The sequence below is a fragment of the Lathyrus oleraceus genome, chromosome 5, assembly GCF_024323335.1.
Source record: "Lathyrus oleraceus cultivar Zhongwan6 chromosome 5, CAAS_Psat_ZW6_1.0, whole genome shotgun sequence".
NCBI classification, from domain to species: domain Eukaryota; kingdom Viridiplantae; phylum Streptophyta; class Magnoliopsida; order Fabales; family Fabaceae; genus Lathyrus; species Lathyrus oleraceus.
This window is the reverse complement of record NC_066583.1, coordinates 100,046,043-100,066,680: the sequence shown is the minus strand read 5'-3', so window position 1 is coordinate 100,066,680 and position 20,638 is coordinate 100,046,043. Positions and strand designations below refer to the sequence as shown.

The following is a 20,638-nucleotide window of genomic DNA, read 5'->3' as shown; positions in this document are numbered from 1 at the left end:
TATTTATTGTTTTGTTAAATATAACAATCTATTTCTTATCTTTGAATATTATTATTTTGATTCAACGCAAGCGTTCAAATACAATCTTTATGAAGGTAAATATTAAAGGGGTTGTTATGTGAAAAATGAGTTTCAGAGAATTTTAGAGAATTTCAAAAAGATGAGAAATGATAGTGGGAGGTAACTTTTATCTAATATTGCTCGAATGTTGGATCTTTTATGTTGTTTTTGTTTTTAGTTACCTAATGAAGTCAATGAAGTTGTAACGATGATAAGTTTCAGAGAATTTGTAGGCAGCGATGGTAATAAATAACAACATTAGATCCACCACCAAAAAGAAATTTAAATAAGAAAATATCCAAGAAAAATCAGTTAAAAGAAGGTGTTATAACACATGTTCCATAGTAAGAAGTAGGGTATGACCCAGAGCACGAACATGATCAATTGCAAAAAGAAACTCTATTTTAGGTTATATTTAGTTATTTAGTATTTGGAGATTAATTAATGAAACTCTATGAGAATCACACATTTAATGATTAATAAAGCTTATTAAGTTGAATTACTTACTCAATGAAGGATTGTTATGATGACATTTAGTTCTATGTTACTTTAAAAGACATATTTGATCTAGAGTCAATAAAGATTTGATATATGAGCATGTTTGACGAAGAGTTTCATGGAGGCTAGTGTTCGCTTCTTAATTTCATGTGGAAGGTTGATATAAAATAAGCAAAAACATGATTTAAAACTCTAAAAAACTAATGAATTTGTGCATGTCTCATATGCAAGCTTAATCCATCTGAGCTCAACAAAAATTAATACTCTTACTCAAATTTTGCTCGCATGTGCAAGCTTACCATGTCTGATATGTGAGTTGAGTATATTGAGATATTAGATATAATTCAAGTTGAGTTGTGTGGTTCAAGTCCAAAGTTTATTAGGATTTAAGATTTCTTACTTAGTTTGCTATTTTACTTAGTAGTCAAATCACTTAGATGTATATAAATAAACACTTTATAATTCAGTTTTATCATTCAATTAAATAATGCATGCCTTATTTCCTTATTCTCTCTTTCTCTCCTCACTAAAAGTGTCTCACGCACTAATAAATTGACATCTAGAGCCCTGGTTAGATTCTTGATTGTGTTTTCAAGAATTCCACGTCAGAGATCATGTTTTCAGGATCGTGGGTTATTGTTGATCAATCGATGCTAAGATGAATGGTAGCATAAATTTACCAAACTCTCTTCAAACTCTTGACGACAAGAATTGGCTTCAATGGAGAAAACATATGCAATCTCTATTTGGTTTTCATGAAACCCCCTAAGGGGTTACTAATGGTGTTCTTGCAGTTGGTGAAGATGCAACGACGCACATATAACTTCTCATAAGGATGCCAAGAAGAGGATTCACTACGCCAAAAATGACTTTTAACAGCGCATCTTAGACAACGCTTTTAAAAGAAAGCGCCGTCTAAGGTTAAAATTAAAATAAAACACGGAAAATGTTCCAAAAAAATAATGAAAGCGCTGTCTAAGGGGGGGGGGGGGGTCTTAGACAGCGCTTTCTAAAAGCGCTGTCTAAGACCCCCCCTTAGACAGCGCTTTTAGAAAGCGCTTTTAAATATAGACCTTAGTCAGCGCTTTTGATAAAGCGCTGTCTAAAGTCTTTAAATTAAAAAAAATATTAAAACCAAAAGCGCTGTCTAAGGGGGGGTTTAGAAAGCGCTTTTGGAAAGCGCTGTCTAAGGCATACCTTAGAAAGCGCTTTCCACAAAAGCGTTGTCTAAGGTCTAATTAAAATAAAATTTCAGACTCCATCAGTTCCTCATCTCTGTTCTTTTGTTTTCCCTCCTGCGAAACCCTATCAGTTCCTCTTCTCTAGCTAAACCACAAAACGCCATAAATTCCTCTTGAAACCTAACCCTAAGCTCCAATCAAGCCAAACTGTTGAAGCTCGTGCACGTTGAATCGAAGGTTGCAGCGCAAGGAGATCACTTGAATACGGTACGTTCTGCTCTAATGCTCTTCCTCTTCTTCCATCTTTTGAACTTGTTGTGATGAATGGGGGATTGGTTTTAGGAACATCATTGGCACACATATTGAAGATGTTTCCTGTTGGGATATTGGGTGTGTTGCTTTTGTTTGCTGGTATTGAACTTGCTATGTGTGCTAGAGATATGAATAGTAAAGAAGATTCATTTGTGGCACTTATTTGTACTGCTGTTTCATTGGTTGGATCAAGTGCTGCTCTTGGATTTTTGGTTGGAATGATTGTTTATGGGATGCTTAAGCTAAGGAATTGGAGTAATGATAAACCACTTTCTACCATTTGGAATCAGAAAAGTCCAAACTAAATTTGAAGAAAAAATTAAGTGTTTATTTATGTGTGTGTACAGATTCTTAGTGCAAGTGAGCTAGTGTGTATGGTTTTCATAATAGGTTGATTTCTTGAAATTTGTTTCTCTTTGTTGTTATGTGAGAAACTTTAGGGGTTCTAGTTGTAGGACTCTTTATTTGTATCTGTAAAAAGTGTTTAGAGCAGTAGGAACTTTATGGTTGGCATTTGCTCTATGTAGCTTATGTATGCTATCGCATACCTAATGTTTATACTCTATAATAATATAAAGAATTTGATTTAGTTGATAGAAGATTTTACATTTTTTTGTTGTTGAATGGATGTTTCTTTGGTCCAAGAAATCAGTGTCACTCAACATGATATAATGAATGTAATGGTTAATGAATGTAATAGTTAGTAATTTTTAACTATTAGTGATTTGGAGGTTATTAGTTCAATTAAAAGTTAGGAAAGTTTGGTTATTTATGCTTGAATTGGTAGTTAGCATTGTTAACTAAGTTGTTAGAAATTTGAACTGTTTGATATGTTAATTGGATGGCTAACTTATTAGATAACTCGAATTAGTGTAGGTTAATTGTTATTTAAAAAGTTAACAAAATAAGAGTTACGCCTTTTGTTGCTAGTTGTTAGTTAAAGTTTGAACTTAGTTAGTGTTACTCATTAGGGATCATGTTAGTTTTGTGAGTTAAATAGTTAGTAGGAAGTTGGTTTGGTTTTATGTTGAAGTGTCATGCTAGTAGATGCTTAAACTATTGTGAAACATGCTAGTTAGCTCAAATGTGTTGAAAATGTAATGGAATAATTAACAGTTTGTGCCTTGATTCAATTAGAAGCGCCATGCTAGCAGTGTTGATGATAATATGCCATTGGTGTTTTTATTGGTGGTGGTAATTGCTAGGTAGAAATGCTTGACTATTGTTAGCAATACTAAGTTAGTTTCATTCTAAAGGAACAAGATTTCTCCCATAAAATGATTGAACGAACTCTAATATAGTTATAGGTATAGTTATAGGTATATTGTAATAGAAAAAGTTTGATTCTTGTAATATAAAAAGTTTGATACTACCTTAGTTATGTATTTTCGTCTGGATTAATTGTTTACTTTAATAAGTAGGAAAACCATGGATAAAACATGGATCTGTGCCGATCGAATGACCAAAGAGTACGAGAGTGGGGTTTTGGAATTCGTTAAGTATGCTGTTCAACACGCTGAAAGTCCGGATTTTTGCAAGTTGATCTTACTAGGGTGGGGTACAAAGATGAACCTTTTATTCTAGCATCTCAAGCTAAACAAGTGTTCTATGTGAATGACCCGAAGAGTACAAAATGGTCTATAGTGCTTTTCTCTAACAAAGTGACTGATGATAGCGGTGTCGATCAATGTGATATTGATGTTGAGAATGAGTCATGCATTAGACGGAATGAGTTGAATAGAAATGATGAAGTTGAGGATCTTATACCGGATGAGTCATATATAAGAAACGATCATAATGAGGGAATTTGGATCAATTCATCCGTACGCATTGCTAAGAAACAAGTGATTAATATTCCAACAAAGAAAAGAAAGAGATGTTAGTGACTTAGGTAAATTATCCATGGTTTCTTTATTTATTTTTTTCAATTGTTTTGATTATAAGTTATATGTGATAATGCATGATTTCATTATATTTTTGTTTTCAATTGCTTTGATTATAAGTTATATCTGATAATGCATGATTTCTTTATTTTTTTGTTTTCAATTGCTTTGATTATAAGTTATATTTGATATTTGATGGTTTCCTTGGTTTATTACAGGTTAGACATGGCTGATGACCAACATGAGGAAGTTAGTAAAAAAGTATCCGCGGAAGAAGAAATTCGAAGAGGCATCACAGTAATGAGAAGGGTGGTCCAAGGAAGATCTCGAGGCATCATACTAGATGTCTATTGGAACAACCAGGGACAGCTTATAGAACCTAATGGGCATACCTTAACTAGTTTTATCGGTGCACTAGTAAGGAATGAAATTCCCATTACATGTGATGATTGGAGAAACAAAGAGCTGAATGAGTCCAAAGAAAAAATTTGGAGTGAGATAAAGGTACAATCATTTGGCCCTTAATTATACGGTATCAATTATGTTTTTTCAATTACCGATACTAACTATCAATCTGTATGTTTTTCTTAGCGATGTTTTAACATCGAAGAAGAAAGAAGAGGTTTTTGTATGAAATTGGCCGGAAAGCTTCTAAGAGGGTTTCAGACATTTTTATCATCCAAGTTCCTTAAGGATGCGGATGGTAATTTTGTGGATGCGGAGCTTCCTAAAAAATATGAAAGTTTGATATCGGCTGAAGAATGGGAAGCTTTCAAATCCAAAAGACAAGACCCGGTTTTTCAAAGAATAAGTGCTACAAATCGGGAAAGAGCATCAAGTCCCGCATATCCGTACCGAAAAGGACGTGTCGGATATGGACGCTTAGAACAATCCATGGTAAGTATTTATAAATTGCGATAACAAATTTGTTCATCATATATTAGTTTTATCTGATCAAATTGTATGACTTAATGTGTAGCTGCAGAAGGAGGAAAGTTCAGAAACATCTCTTCCTGCACATGTTTTGTGGAAGGAAGCCCGTGTGGGCAAATCTGGAGTTCCTCAAGAAGAAGTTTTACACGTATACCAGAAATGTGTAAGTATAACATTTTTTCATTAATTGAATAACATTTTTATACACAAATATTTGACAAGTATACGGTATTCATCTGATTTTTCAGGAGGAGCTATCTCAGTCTTTATCTCCCGATGATACTAAGGGCATACTTAGTCGGGCATTAGATGTCCCTGAGTATTCTGGTCGGGTGAGGGGTAAGGGATTTGGAGTCACTCCGACCTCCCTGAGTATTAAAAAGGAAAGGCTCCTAGTAATCGGGAGCTTCATGCAAGATTGGAAGCCATGCAAGCTGAGCTTGATGCATTGAGGAGAGAAAGAGAGGCTAGCGCCTCAACAGTATACAGAGATGCTTCGGACAAAAACAGTATCAACTGTACCTTTCAGCCGAACATTCCAGAGGTAATTACATATAATTGTCTTAAATTGAACTATTTGCTTAAATTATGTATTTGACATATATACACATTAACGATTTCTTGTTATTATTGGTTTTAGGGCATTTCCCATTGTCAGCTGTATTTGTCGTCACCATACTATCGGATGGTTGGCAAGGGAAAAGTGCATAACGTTAGCGGAGTATTACTCCACACTAGAGAGCTCCCTGCTGGATGTTTGAAGGTATCAGTTGATATTGCAGTTGAGCCGAATACAGCATTACCATATCCTAGCGATGATTCGGATGCAACAACGGTGCACGAAGCAGTAGGTTCGTTTGTTGCATGGCCGACAAACCTCATATGCGTAGGATATGAGGTATGCTTAAAACTTATGTTAACTTTAATGTTTATATTCAAAGTTTAAAATTTATGCTTAAAATTTTACTTACATATTTTCCTTGGTTATGTTAAATAGACTCCCACAAAATCCAAATCAAAAGATAATGCGATTCCACGGTATACCGAGTCCACGGTTTCAAGAAAAGAGGTAATATACAATTATATGACATATATTCATGGAAGTTGTTACATTCTTAATTTGATCTAACTATTTATATGACATGTAGCTTCAAGAAAATGAGGTTAGCAATGCCTCCGCACAACAAAAAAAGGAGGTTAGCAACGCCTCCGCACGGGTAAAAAGTTCTGGTGCTAAGAAGACCGTAGCTAGGAAAAAAACTACCACCAAGTATAGGTCGTGCCTCAGGACATTTCTAGAGATGACCGATATACCGACCGGAGGTGTTCGGACCCTACATATGGAGGTAGGGATTTTCGGCTTTGATTACGACCAAATGATTGGTAATGAAGACTTCATGCAAGTTTTTAGTCATGAAGAAATCGGCGTCAACGTTGTCAATACATATATTAGGTAAATCCGGTCTACTTTGTTTTATTAATTAAACAACTTATGTTAATGATGTTTACTTTATGTTAATCCGGTTTACTTTATGTTTCAAAAGAGGTGTTAATGATGTTTTTATATTAGGTTTTTGTATGACAAATTGATGCGCCCCAATGGTTTGGACGTGTCATTCGGATTCTTAGCACCCGCGACCGTCAACTTAGTTTTAATCTTAAATAGACCGGATACCGTGACGGAGTACGTTCTTCGGATCCTCATGGACAATAAAGATGCGGAGAAGTTGTTTTTTATACCGTTTAATACCGGGTTAGCATTTCATTCTAAATTCATCTATTATAATTATTTTCCAAGTTACCATCTAACATTTGCCTAATCATTACAGTGGACATTGGTTGTTGCTCGCAATCAATCCTATCCGAGAAATTGTGTATTATCTTGACTCGTTAGGAAATGATTGGACAACATACCCGGATATGAAGGTCCTAATTGACACGTAAGTGAGAATGTTCAAAAATTTTCTTAGTTTATGTGAATTGTTTTAATTGCTTCATTTTTATTTTATTAGCGTCCTACAAGCTTTTCGGGCCCAACGAGTTATCCAAACCTCAAGGAGGGGCGCCAACTCCATTACATGGATTAAAGTGGCGGTATATTTTTAATTACCACATTTTTTATTATATTAGTGATGATGTAACACCCCGATAATAATAAAATAATTATTTGAATTGAGTTAATAATTTAATTATTAATTTAATTAAATAATTGGAAATTTTATTATTATTATTATTTTTGAATTATTATTTTTTTGGAATAATAATTATTATTTGGAATATATAAGTTGGAATAATGAAAAGTCCCAATTTTTGGAAAAAGGTTTTTCACGTGAAAAGGAAAAAGGAGACAGAACGTGGAAAAGGGCAAAAAGAGAAACAGAAGAAGCGATCGTGAAAGAGGCAGAGCAAGGGCTGAAGGGTGAAGAGAGCAGAGCTTGAAGCTTGAGATTCGTCGATTAATCAGGTAAGGGGGGTTTATCTCGATTAATGGGTATTATGGGATGATATGTGATGGGTAGTAATAAGCTGTTAATTTGACCCTAATTGGGATTTGTTGATGTTGAAAATGATGTTGGATAAACTGTGTTAAAGACTGTAATTGAACCCGTAAATGAGTGTGTCGTAATTTACTGGACGTAGAGCTTTTTACGGAATTGGATTCGGAGGTCCGGAAGTCCTCCAACAGCGGAAAATGCGGAGAATTCTGCTTTCTGCTGTGTGTTAGCGCAGGAACAGCTTTCTGTCTTGCGTTAACCGGTTAACCCAGGGTGTTAACCGGTTAACACTGTGTTGAATTGTGAAAATGTACTGTTTTGTCTGCGTTAACCGGTTAACCCAGGGCGTTAACCGGTTAACACTGTTGTGATTTGTGAATATTGCTGTTTGTGCTGCGTTAACCGGTTAACCCAGGGTGTTAACCGGTTAACACTGTTAAGTTTTGAGACAGTAAGCGTGTTGTGCTGCGTTAACCGGTTAACCCAGGGCGTTAACCGGTTAACGCTGTAGCAGAATGGAAAAATTGTCGTTTAAATGTTGTGTACCTATCTGAGGATTGGTCTATGTTGGCCTATGGTGTAATAGGGATTAATTCCCACTGTTTTAAGCAGTATATGGATTAGTGGAATGTACTAATATTGTGGTTGTTGTTTGGCATAATCTGACATGCTTATGTGATGAAATATTGATGATGTATAATGATGTGCATGATGCTGTGAATGTATATATATTATACATGCATGTGTGAATGGACTGTTGTATGGCTTAGAGTGTGAGCTTGTGTCCGTTATGAATTGTTGTTGGTGCTGTATTGCTAGATGATTAGCGTGTATAGCATAGCCTTTGGGGCTGTAGCTAATTCCCATGGTGAGGAATTAGTGAGTGAACCATTGTGGGTTTGTTGTTGATGTTTGCATACTAGATGATTAGTGTGCATAGTCTAGCCTTCGGGGCTGTAGCTAATTCCCATGGTGAGGAATTAGTGAGTGAGTCACTAGGTCTCAAATGAGTGGGACTAGTGAGCTTAGTAGCCGTATCTGGAGGGATCGGTGAGCTTGAACTATATGTTCAAGGATAGTCGGTACCGCATGTGTAGAGTCTCATTGCATAAAAATATGTATGGCGTATAATATGAATGGATGTGTTCCAATATTATACGTGTGTTGTGTTGTTGTTAAGTATGATTTGAGATTATACTGGTATTGTATATTGATGTTGAGTATGATGTTTAAGCCAATGAGCTATTACTGAATGTGTATTGCAATTAGGGTGATTGATGTGTTAATTACTTGGCATTACATGTTGTTTTATAATGCTTATTATATTGATTGAGGAACTCACCCTTACAACTATTTTTCAGGTAATGAGAAATGAGTTGAGTAGAAGCAAATGCTTGGAGTCTAGTGTAGTCTCCCTAGTGGGTCATGCTCTGATAGATGTAACATCGGGCGGAAACACTTTGATTGTTATTGTTGTTGTTGTTGAACTAAATTACATGTGATGTTACATGTTTTGCATGATTGAGTTGATCTCTATCCGCTGCGTAATTGTGCAAATACTTTATATTTAAATTAAATAAAAGAGCATGACTGTTATATTGTTTAAATGGTGTGGAATGTTGTGTGACACCCTTGGTGCACTATTACTCTGATTATATGTTTATTATTTTAATTAATTTTTGGGGTATTTTAGAAGGGTGTTACATTAGTGGTATCAGAGCATAGTCGGTCGTGTCGAGTCGTAATTATTCTGTTTTCCCTGTACGGGATAGGTGTTGTGTAACCCTATCAGTACTTATTGTTTTAGTTGTTGGGTTTTCAGAATAGAGATGGCTGGAAGAGGTAGAGATGATGCTGCGATTGCTGAGGCTCTGGGTATGCTGGCTGGAGTACTTGGAGGGAATCCAAATGTTGTAGGAATGGGAGCTGCTCGTCAACTGAGTGAGTTCCAGAAGAACAATCCTCCAATGTTCAAGGGAGCATACGATCCAGATGGTGCTCAGAAGTGGTTGAAGGAGATCGAGAGGATCTTCAGAGTAAATGAGTGTGCTGATAACCAGGAGGTCAGGTTCGGTACACATATGCTGTCAGAGGAAGCTGATGATTGGTGGGTTGCTACCCGCACTGAGTTGGAATCTGTTGGGAATACTGAGATCACTTGGGCTGTGTTCAGGGAAAGGTTCCTGAGAAAGTATTTTCCAGAAGATGTCAGAGGAAAGAAAGAGATAGAGTTTTTGGAATTGAAGCAGGGTAACAGGTCGGTTACTGAGTATGCTGCGAAGTTCACCGAACTGTCAAAGTACTATACTCCCTATAATGAGGCTGCTGGAGAATTTTCGAAATGTGTGAAGTTTGAGAACGGGTTGCGTCCTGAGATCAAACAAGCTATTGGATATCAGAGGATCAGGGTGTTTTCTGACTTGGTTGACTGTTGCAGAATTTTTGAACAGGATTCCAAGGCTAGAGCAGAGAGCTATCAGCAGAGGGTTGATAGGAAGGGTAAGAATCAGATGGATCGTGGAAAACCGTATACAGCTGGCAAAGGTTTTCAGAAGCAGAGTGGGATGAAGAGGCCTAGTGGGGGAGACTCTAGTGCTCCTGCTAAGTGTTATAGATGTGGTCGGGCTGGACATCGTGTTCATGAGTGTACCAGTGCTGAGATGAAGTGTTTCAAGTGTGGGAAAGGTGGTCACTTGGCTGCAGAGTGCCGATTGAAGACTGTAACTTGTTTCAACTGTGGAGAGTTGGGTCATATCAGTCCCCAGTGTCCTAAGCCGAAGAAGGAGAATCAGTCAGGAGGCAAGGTTTTTGCTCTATCAGGTTCTGAGACTTCTGCAGATGATCGTTTGATCAGAGGTACGTGTTATATTAATGGCTTTCCTCTTATAGCTATTATTGACACAGGTGCTACTCATTCTTTTATATCTGTGGATTGTGCTGTGAAGCTTAAGTTAGAGATATCTGAGATGCGTGGAAGTATGGTGATTGATACTCCTGCAAAGGGTTCAGTGACTACTACTTCGGTTTGTTTGAGTTGTCCTTTGAATATTTTTGGTAGAGATTTTGGGATAGACCTTGTGTGTCTTCCATTGGTGCAGATTGACGTTATCTTGGGTATGAACTGGTTGGTGTTTAACCGAGTTTATATCAACTGTTTTGATAAGACGGTGATATTTCCTGAGATTGAGGAAGGGCAGAGTCTGTTTCTATCAGCCAGGCAGGTGAATGAGGAAGTGGCAGATGGGGCAGAGTTGTTTATGCTGTTGGCAACTTTAGAGGCTAAAGATAAACTGGTGATTCGTGATATAGCAGTGGTGTGTGATTTTCCTGATGTGTTTCCGGAAGAAGTGAATGAGTTACCGCCAGAGCGTGAAGTTGAGTTCTCGATTGAATTGGTACCTGGTACTAGACCGATATCGATGGCTCCGTACCGTATGTCTGCTGTTGAGTTAGCTGAATTGAAAAGTCAGTTGGAAGATTTGTTGGATAAGAAGTTTATTCGTCCAAGTGTGTCACCGTGGGGTGCACCAGTGTTGTTGGTTAAGAAGAAGGAAGGTACTATGAGGTTGTGTGTAGACTACAGGCAACTGAATAAAGTGACGATCAAGAATCGGTATCCTTTGCCGAGGATTGATGATTTGATGGATCAGTTGGTTGGTGCGAGTGTGTTCAGCAAGATAGATTTGAGATCTGGGTATCATCAGATACGTGTGAAAACTGAGGATATTCAGAAGACTGCTTTCAGAACGAGGTATGGACATTATGAGTATTCTGTAATGCCTTTTGGTGTGACTAATGCGCCTGGAGTATTTATGGAGTACATGAATAGGATTTTCCATCCGTACTTGGATCAGTTTGTTGTGGTGTTTATTGATGACATTTTGGTGTATTCGAAATCTGAAGAAGAGCATGCTGAGCATTTGAGAGTGGTTTTAGGAGTGCTGCGAGAAAAGCAGTTATTTGCTAAACTGTCTAAGTGTGAATTTTGGTTAGGAGAAGTTAGTTTTCTTGGTCATGTGATTTCAAGAGGTGGTGTTGCTGTTGATCCTTCTAAGATAGAAGCGGTATCTAAGTGGGAAGCTCCGAAGTCTGTTGCTGAGATTCGAAGTTTCCTTGGTTTGGCTGGTTATTATAGGAAGTTCATTGAGGGATTTTCTAAGTTGGCGTTACCGTTGACGATGTTGACTAGAAAGGGGCAAGCGTTTGTTTGGGACTCAAAATGTGAAGAAGGTTTCCAAGAGCTAAAGAGAAGGTTGACTACTGCTCCTATTTTGACGTTACCGAGTTCGTCGGAACCATTTGAAGTTTACTGTGATGCTTCATTGTTGGGTTTGGGTGGTGTGTTGATGCAGAATAAGCAGGTTATAGCTTATGCTTCGAGACAGCTGAGGGTTCATGAAAGGAACTATCCGACGCACGATTTAGAGTTGGCAGCTGTAGTGTTTGTTTTGAAGTTGTGGAGGCATTACTTGTATGGATCAAGATTTGAGGTTTTCAGTGACCATAAGAGTTTAAAGTATTTGTTTGATCAGAAAGAGCTGAATATGAGACAGAGGAGATGGTTAGAATTTCTGAAGGATTATGACTTTGGTTTGAATTACCATCCGGGTAAGGCAAATGTAGTGGCTGATGCGTTGAGTCGGAAATCATTACATATGTCCATGTTAATGGTTAAGGAATTGGATTTAATTGAGCAGTTTAGAGACTTGAGTTTGGTGTGTGAGAGTACTCACAACAGTGTTAAATTGGGAATGTTGAAGTTAACGAGTGGTATTCTGGAGGAGATCAGAGAGGGTCAGAAATCCGATATGCTTTTGGTTGATAAGTTGACTTTAGTGAATCAAGGTCGAGGTGGTGAATTCAGAGTTGATGAGAATGGTGTTTTGAAATTTGGTAGTCGGGTGTGTATTCCGAATGTTATTGAGCTTAAGAAGAGTATTCTTGAGGAGGGACATCGTAGTGGCTTAAGTATTCATCCTGGAGCTACGAAGATGTATCATGATTTGAAGAAGTTATTTTGGTGGCCGGGAATGAAAAGAGAAATTGCGAGTTTTGTTTATTCTTGTTTGACTTGTCAGAAGTCAAAGATTGAGCATCAGAAGCCGTCTGGACTAATGCAACCGTTGGCTATTCCAGAGTGGAAGTGGGACAGTATCAGTATGGATTTTGTTTCTGGTTTACCGAGGACAAGTAAGAATTTTGAAGCCATTTGGGTGATCGTGGACAGATTGACGAAGTCGGCTCATTTCATTCCGATCAGAATGGATTATCCGTTAGAGAGATTAGCCGAGTTGTATATTGAGAAGATTGTAAGCTTGCATGGTATTCCGTCGAGTATTGTTTCGGACAGAGATCCTAGATTTACATCGAAGTTCTGGGAGGGTTTGCAGAAGGCTTTGGGAACTAAACTGAGATTGAGTTCTGCATATCACCCGCAGACTGATGGTCAGACTGAGAGGACGATTCAGTCACTGGAGGATCTTTTGAGAGCTTGTGTTTTAGAAAAAGGAGGTGCTTGGGATTGTTATTTGCCTTTGATTGAGTTCACCTACAACAATAGTTTTCATTCGAGCATTGGTATGGCACCGTTTGAAGCTTTGTATGGTAGGAGATGTCGGACACCTTTATGTTGGCATGAGTCCGGTGAGAGTGCTGTGGTTGGACCGGAGATTGTTCAACAAACTACGGAAAAGATTAAGATGATTCAGGAGAAGATGAGAATTGCTCAGAGTCGTCAGAAGAGTTATCACGATAAGAGGAGGAAGTCACTTGAGTTCCAAGAGGGAGATCATGTGTTTCTTCGCGTCACTCCGATAACTGGTGTTGGTCGAGCTTTGAAGTCGAAGAAGTTGACACCTCGATTTATTGGTCCTTATCAGATTTTGGAGAGGATAGGAGAAGTAGCCTATCGTATCGCCTTACCGCCGTCGCTTGCGAATTTGCATGAAGTTTTTCATGTGTCTCAGTTGAGGAGGTACATTCATGATCCATCGCATGTAGTCCAAATAGATGATGTACAGGTGAGAGATAACCTGACTGTTGAAACATCACCTATGAGGATCGAGGATCGAGAGTTGAAGCAGTTGCGGGGTAAAGAGATTGCCTTGGTGAAGGTAGCTTGGGGAGGACCAGCAGGTGGCAACGTGACTTGGGAACTGGAGAGTAAGATGAAGGAGTCTTACCCAGAGTTGTTCGCTTGAGGTATGTTTTCGAGGACGAAAACTCTTTTAGTGGGGGAGAGTTGTAACACCCCGATAATAATAAAATAATTATTTGAATTGAGTTAATAATTTAATTATTAATTTAATTAAATAATTGGAAATTTTATTATTATTATTATTTTTGAATTATTATTTTTTTGGAATAATAATTATTATTTGGAATATATAAGTTGGAATAATGAAAAGTCCCAATTTTTGGAAAAAGGTTTTTCACGTGAAAAGGAAAAAGGAGACAGAACGTGGAAAAGGGCAAAAAGAGAAACAGAAGAAGCGATCGTGAAAGAGGCAGAGCAAGGGCTGAAGGGTGAAGAGAGCAGAGCTTGAAGCTTGAGATTCGTCGATTAATCAGGTAAGGGGGGTTTATCTCGATTAATGGGTATTATGGGATGATATGTGATGGGTAGTAATAAGCTGTTAATTTGACCCTAATTGGGATTTGTTGATGTTGAAAATGATGTTGGATAAACTGTGTTAAAGACTGTAATTGAACCCGTAAATGAGTGTGTCGTAATTTACTGGACGTAGAGCTTTTTACGGAATTGGATTCGGAGGTCCGGAAGTCCTCCAACAGCGGAAAATGCGGAGAATTCTGCTTTCTGCTGTGTGTTAGCGCAGGAACAGCTTTCTGTCTTGCGTTAACCGGTTAACCCAGGGTGTTAACCGGTTAACACTGTGTTGAATTGTGAAAATGTACTGTTTTGTCTGCGTTAACCGGTTAACCCAGGGCGTTAACCGGTTAACACTGTTGTGATTTGTGAATATTGCTGTTTGTGCTGCGTTAACCGGTTAACCCAGGGTGTTAACCGGTTAACACTGTTAAGTTTTGAGACAGTAAGCGTGTTGTGCTGCGTTAACGGTTAACCCAGGGCGTTAACCGGTTAACGCTGTAGCAGAATGGAAAAATTGTCGTTTAAATGTTGTGTACCTATCTGAGGATTGGTCTATGTTGGCCTATGGTGTAATAGGGATTAATTCCCACTGTTTTAAGCAGTATATGGATTAGTGGAATGTACTAATATTGTGGTTGTTGTTTGGCATAATCTGACATGCTTATGTGATGAAATATTGATGATGTATAATGATGTGCATGATGCTGTGAATGTATATATATTATACATGCATGTGTGAATGGACTGTTGTATGGCTTAGAGTGTGAGCTTGTGTCCGTTATGAATTGTTGTTGGTGCTGTATTGCTAGATGATTAGCGTGTATAGCATAGCCTTTGGGGCTGTAGCTAATTCCCATGGTGAGGAATTAGTGAGTGAACCATTGTGGGTTTGTTGTTGATGTTTGCATACTAGATGATTAGTGTGCATAGTCTAGCCTTCGGGGCTGTAGCTAATTCCCATGGTGAGGAATTAGTGAGTGAGTCACTAGGTCTCAAATGAGTGGGACTAGTGAGCTTAGTAGCCGTATCTGGAGGGATCGGTGAGCTTGAACTATATGTTCAAGGATAGTCGGTACCGCATGTGTAGAGTCTCATTGCATAAAAATATGTATGGCGTATAATATGAATGGATGTGTTCCAATATTATACGTGTGTTGTGTTGTTGTTAAGTATGATTTGAGATTATACTGGTATTGTATATTGATGTTGAGTATGATGTTTAAGCCAATGAGCTATTACTGAATGTGTATTGCAATTAGGGTGATTGATGTGTTAATTACTTGGCATTACATGTTGTTTTATAATGCTTATTATATTGATTGAGGAACTCACCCTTACAACTATTTTTCAGGTAATGAGAAATGAGTTGAGTAGAAGCAAATGCTTGGAGTCTAGTGTAGTCTCCCTAGTGGGTCATGCTCTGATAGATGTAACATCGGGCGGAAACACTTTGATTGTTATTGTTGTTGTTGTTGAACTAAATTACATGTGATGTTACATGTTTTGCATGATTGAGTTGATCTCTATCCGCTGCGTAATTGTGCAAATACTTTATATTTAAATTAAATAAAAGAGCATGACTGTTATATTGTTTAAATGGTGTGGAATGTTGTGTGACACCCTTGGTGCACTATTACTCTGATTATATGTTTATTATTTTAATTAATTTTTGGGGTATTTTAGAAGGGTGTTACAGATGACACTTGATAAAACTTAGGATTTATAATCCATATTTTTTTTTTCATATGTAGTGTCCTCAACAACGTAATCAAATAGATTGCGGGTATTTCATGTTGAGGTTTATGCGAGATACTCTTGCTTTGGGCCAATTAAAGATTCCCATCGATGTATGTATTTCTAACTTATGAGTTATTTTTATATTTACACATATCTCATATAATTAAATAGTTGGAATTAATTCAAAATATGTTATATTATTATGTAGTACTTTGAGGAATTCAAGTGTGCATTTTATACAAAGGATCAAGTGGACGAAATCAAAGAGGAGTGGTGTCAATTCATGTTAGAGCTCAATGTTTGTTCATAAATTTGTGTAATTAATGTGTACATTTGTAGTATATGTAATGACTTGTAAATGTGTACATAAATTTGTATATATTTTGATACATTTAAGGCAAAATTGGTTTGAATTGGTATATATATATATATATTTGTTAGCCAAAAATTGGTAGAAAAAAGGCCAAAATGACATATATAAAATGTGATAATTGTCTGTCAAAATCTGGTTGAAAACAGGTAGAAATTCTGGTTTATAAACCTGGAAAAAATGTGGTTTAAAACAAAAGCTTCAAAAATTTTCGTATACCTTAGACATCGCTTTTGTAAAAAGCGCTGTCTAAGGGGGGGATTAGAAAGCGCTTTAGGGAAAATTTCGCTACACGTTCGCTACACGCTCGCCTAGCGAAGCTGACAGACAACAGAAAATTTCGGGCTTCATTCTGAGCCCATTAGGTCATGAAAAAGAGCATTATAAATACCAGCACTTCAGTAATGAAAGGGAGAACGAAAAAGGACGAAAGGAGAACCCTAGCAAGCAAACCCTCGCGCTCACAGACGGAAAACCCTGGAGGCTAACCCTGAGAATTCCGAGAAACCCTGAAGGAAAAGCCGGCGGCAGCAAGGTCACTTCCGCTCAATTCGATCCGGTCGGCCAATTCAAGGTTACAATTGCTATTACTACCTTATGTTCTTAATTTGCATATGGCATTATGATTAAATTTATGAAAATATCTTAAGTTTGTCATGTGAATTGTAGTGTGCACTTGAATACCTTAAATGATTAACCATATAATTGCTGTAATGAAAGCCATAAGGCATAAAATTGGTTGAAATTATACTGATATCAAAACCAGAATCCGCAGTCGCTCGCTAGCACGTCGCTAAGCGAGCATGAAGCGAGTATTCGCTAAGCCTTCGCTAGGCGAGGCAGGCGCGAACCTGACAGTAGCCGACTTTTCTATTCTGATTTTTCACTCATGTTTTATCATAGCCAGGCATTGTTTATCTGATCATATTACTGTTGTGATTTCTTTTGCGGTGTAATCCTCGATTGCACCCTGATTTGGTATTCTAACCCGTTTGCTGAATGTTGCAAAGGTTCACACACCCCAGGAAAAGATTGTTGTTTAGGTCTTCCACTTTATTTGTGGGATACCCTTGTGAAGAGCTGCCCTAAATTGCTTAATTAATTTTAATGTATTAATTTTAATGTATTATTTTTAATGTATTGACTTTAATGTGGAGATTCACCCTAATTACCTAATTAACTTTAAAACATGGCCTCTAAATATGTGATCTTGGACCTCTCTTTTGCCCTACGGTATTACGGTATAACGGTCATGTCCCGCGAATGTAGGGATACACTTAGCAACGGCCCTTCGGTTAAATCATCATAAAATAAATCATGGTCCCTCGGATGTTGCCTTCGAAAATACGATTTTGTCCCTCGATGACCCTTCGGTGTAGCCTACGGTTAAATGATGATCGTCCCTTCGAATGCTAAGGTATCCTTACAACTGTTGCCTTCAATGACCTATCGATGACCCTACGATGACCCTTTTACATCCAAAGGATAAAACTACTTACTTCTCAATAGTAAGGACAGTTTTACCCTCATAAGGATAGGAAACGTTCATAACGACCTTAGGAAGGTATAACTCTCAATTGCTGGATCATAACCTAAAACATTTTCCACCCCTCACACTTTGCAAATCCTAGAAAATCACCACTTGGTATACGTTCATACTAGAATCATTACCAAGTTACATTTTTCTAAACCGTTTTCAAAATCAAGCGAGATAAATACTTTGTATACATTCATACGAGAATCATTACAAAGTTAAACTCTCTTTTCGAAATATTTTTAACAATTCACCAACACTTTTCAAACAAAAATATAAGTGATCCAGCAATTAAGAGCCCATGGATAACCATGGATACAAAGGGTGCTAATACCTTCCCTTTGTATAATGTACCTCCCGAACCCAAAATCTATTGAGGTCTTTCCTGTTCTTTTCCACCTTTCCTTATTGGATAAAAGAAAAGTCGGTGGCGACTCTTGCTATCCGCGACATTGCGATAAAAAGCAAAACACACCAAGTCAGTTCACCGTATGACAGTGGGGTCACTTGGCCAAGCATTATTAGTACAGGAAAGATAATGGATCGACAAAAGGAAAAGACGAAGGAGTGAACCTTGCACGTCAAGATTCAGATGATTCTGATGATATGGTGGTTACGACTACAGTTACAGATGACCATGTTGAATCCAAGATCTGGTTCATCTACTCAGGCTGCTCAAATCACATGACTGCTCGAAAAGTATGGTTAGTAGATTTTAACGAGTCAAAGAAAAGCAAGGTCAAACTTGCTGATAATAGCTCGTTGCAATCTGAAGATACTGACAACATAGTTATGTTAGAACAAGATTTGGTTCTGCATCTATACCTTTGAGTTTGATGATAACAATGTAGTATTTATGTGAGATTAATTTTAGTACTCTATTGGTCTATTAGTGTGTAGCTTTAACAACCAGTTCTGTTTCTGAGTTTATAATGTGCAACGTCATCAGTTTTTGAATATTTGTTCTGAAATTCACTTATGCATTAAATCACTCTTGAGAAGTTATGAAAGAAGCTATGTTTCTGCTGCAATGTTCTTTCCGTTTTGCGCTGATTCACTCATGAGAAGTTTTGAAAGACTTTATGTTGTTGCTACAAATGTTCTTTCTACTTATACGTTGATTCACTCCTGAGAAGTTCTGGAAAGACCTTATGTTATTGTTGCAATGATCTCTCCGCTTCTGCTTCTGGATGTCACTCTGATTATCAAGCTTCTGAAGAATGACAACTTTTTGAAGTTTTTTTTCTTAGCTTAAGACTCTGAAGATCTCAAGCCAAACAATGACGATGTCAAGGTTCTGACTGAAGATTCTGAAGTTTTGTTACTCAACTGAAGACTCTGAAGATCTCAAGCCAGACGCTGACGTGATCAAGGTTTTGACTGAAGATTCTGGTTTCAGCTTTGTATTTCTTCTTTTCATGCTTCATCAACTTTTCATCAAAATCTAATGAGTTTGAAAATAAGATCAAAGTGGGTACATAATACAAATCAAATATTGCTTCCACTACCTGAAAACATTGGCGAGGGACAATACTATTCTTCACACCTGTCACTAATCCATTAGTGGATAACTACTTTTTAGTATCCCGGATTTGCCTTCCAACAGTCTCTTTCTTATGCTATATAAGTAGGACTTAGAGACTTAAAGAAAATACCAATGTTGTTAAAACATTTTTACAAGACTGTTTCTAAGTGAAAAGCTATTAAATATATGCATATTTTTTTTAAGTAATTATATTTTATTTGTGTAAAATTTGCTTGTGTAGAAGCAACTTGTAACACAAAAAGTTGTATTCAAACTTGTTTGTTTGTATTTCCTTAAGGAGACTAAGTTGTAGTCAGATCCTTGAGAAGACAAAGAAATCGTTCTTTGTGATTTCCTTGAGGAGGCTAAGTTGTAGTCGGATCCTTGAGAAAACAAAGAAAGGTGTTCTTTGTGATTTATGTAATATGTTTGGTTATAGTGGATTAAGTCGTTGTGTATAAGGTTAAATCACCTTGGCGGGTGGATTGGAGTAGCTTTAATTTCAAGCGAACCAGGATAAAAATCCTTGCGTATTTATCTCTTTATTCTTTTGATTGTGTGGAGTTTTTGAGTTGGTAAAAAGCTTTTGTTTTTGAAACCCAATTCACCCCCCCTCTCATTTCTCATTTTTTTCACACATTCAATTGGCATCAGAGCTCTGGTTCTAATTGTGATAAAGTTTTATCAATACTTCACCGTGTTCAGTATCGATCCAATTTGTGTGTGAGAAACAATGGTCGTTGCTAACAACATCGAGAAAGACCACTACAACGCTAAACCACTAGTCTTTGATGGTGAAAATTTTGATTACTAGAAAGAAATAATCAAAAGTTTCTTTCTGGGATATGATGTTGAACCCTGGGATCTTTTAGTCGATGGCTACATTCACCCAATAAATGTTGAAGGAAACAAAGTAGTAAGAAGTGCTATGACAAATCAACAAAAGAAGGATTTCAAGAATCATCATAAGGCTAAAACGATATTGCTTAATGATATCTCTTATATTGAGTATGAGAATATAACAAATAAAAACTTTGTTAAGTCTATCTTTGATTCTTTGAGAATAACTCATGAAGGGAATGCTCAAGTTAAGGAGACAAAGGCTTTGGTCTTAATCCAGAAATATGAGGCATTCAGAATGGAAGACGATGAAACCATTGAGACTATGTTCTCAAGATTTCAGATGCTTGTCGCAAGACTCAGGTTTTTAGACAAATGGTATTCTACGACTGACCATGTCAAGAAAATTATCAGAAGTATCCCCAAAAAATGGAGACCTAAGGTAAATTCCTTGAAGTTGGAAAAGGACTTGAACATTATTTAGTCTTGAAGAACTTGTTAGTTCTTTGAGAAGCCATGAGATAGAACTCGAGGAAGATGAACCTCAAAAGCGAGGTAATTTTTTTACCTTGAAGTCCAAGCCTAAGAAGACAAGGGCTTATCAAGCTGAGGAAGAATCAGAAGATTCAGATAAAGACTCAGAAGATGATGATGAGTTGT

The 20,638-nt window shown here is 37.3% G+C and overlaps 1 protein-coding gene across 1 annotated transcript; it reads left to right on the top strand.

The window, feature by feature from the left end:
• Positions 1-6,021: 6,021 nt before the first annotated feature.
• On the top strand, positions 6,022-20,462 carry LOC127078994 (uncharacterized). The gene is made up of 5 exons (XM_051019412.1): positions 6,022-6,320; positions 6,438-6,620; positions 6,697-6,807; positions 6,880-6,929; positions 20,011-20,462. The coding sequence occupies exons 1-5, from the start codon at positions 6,169-6,171 to the stop codon at positions 20,460-20,462; spliced, it is 948 nt and encodes a 315-aa protein (XP_050875369.1). The 5' UTR covers positions 6,022-6,168.
• Positions 20,463-20,638: the final 176 nt, after the last annotated feature.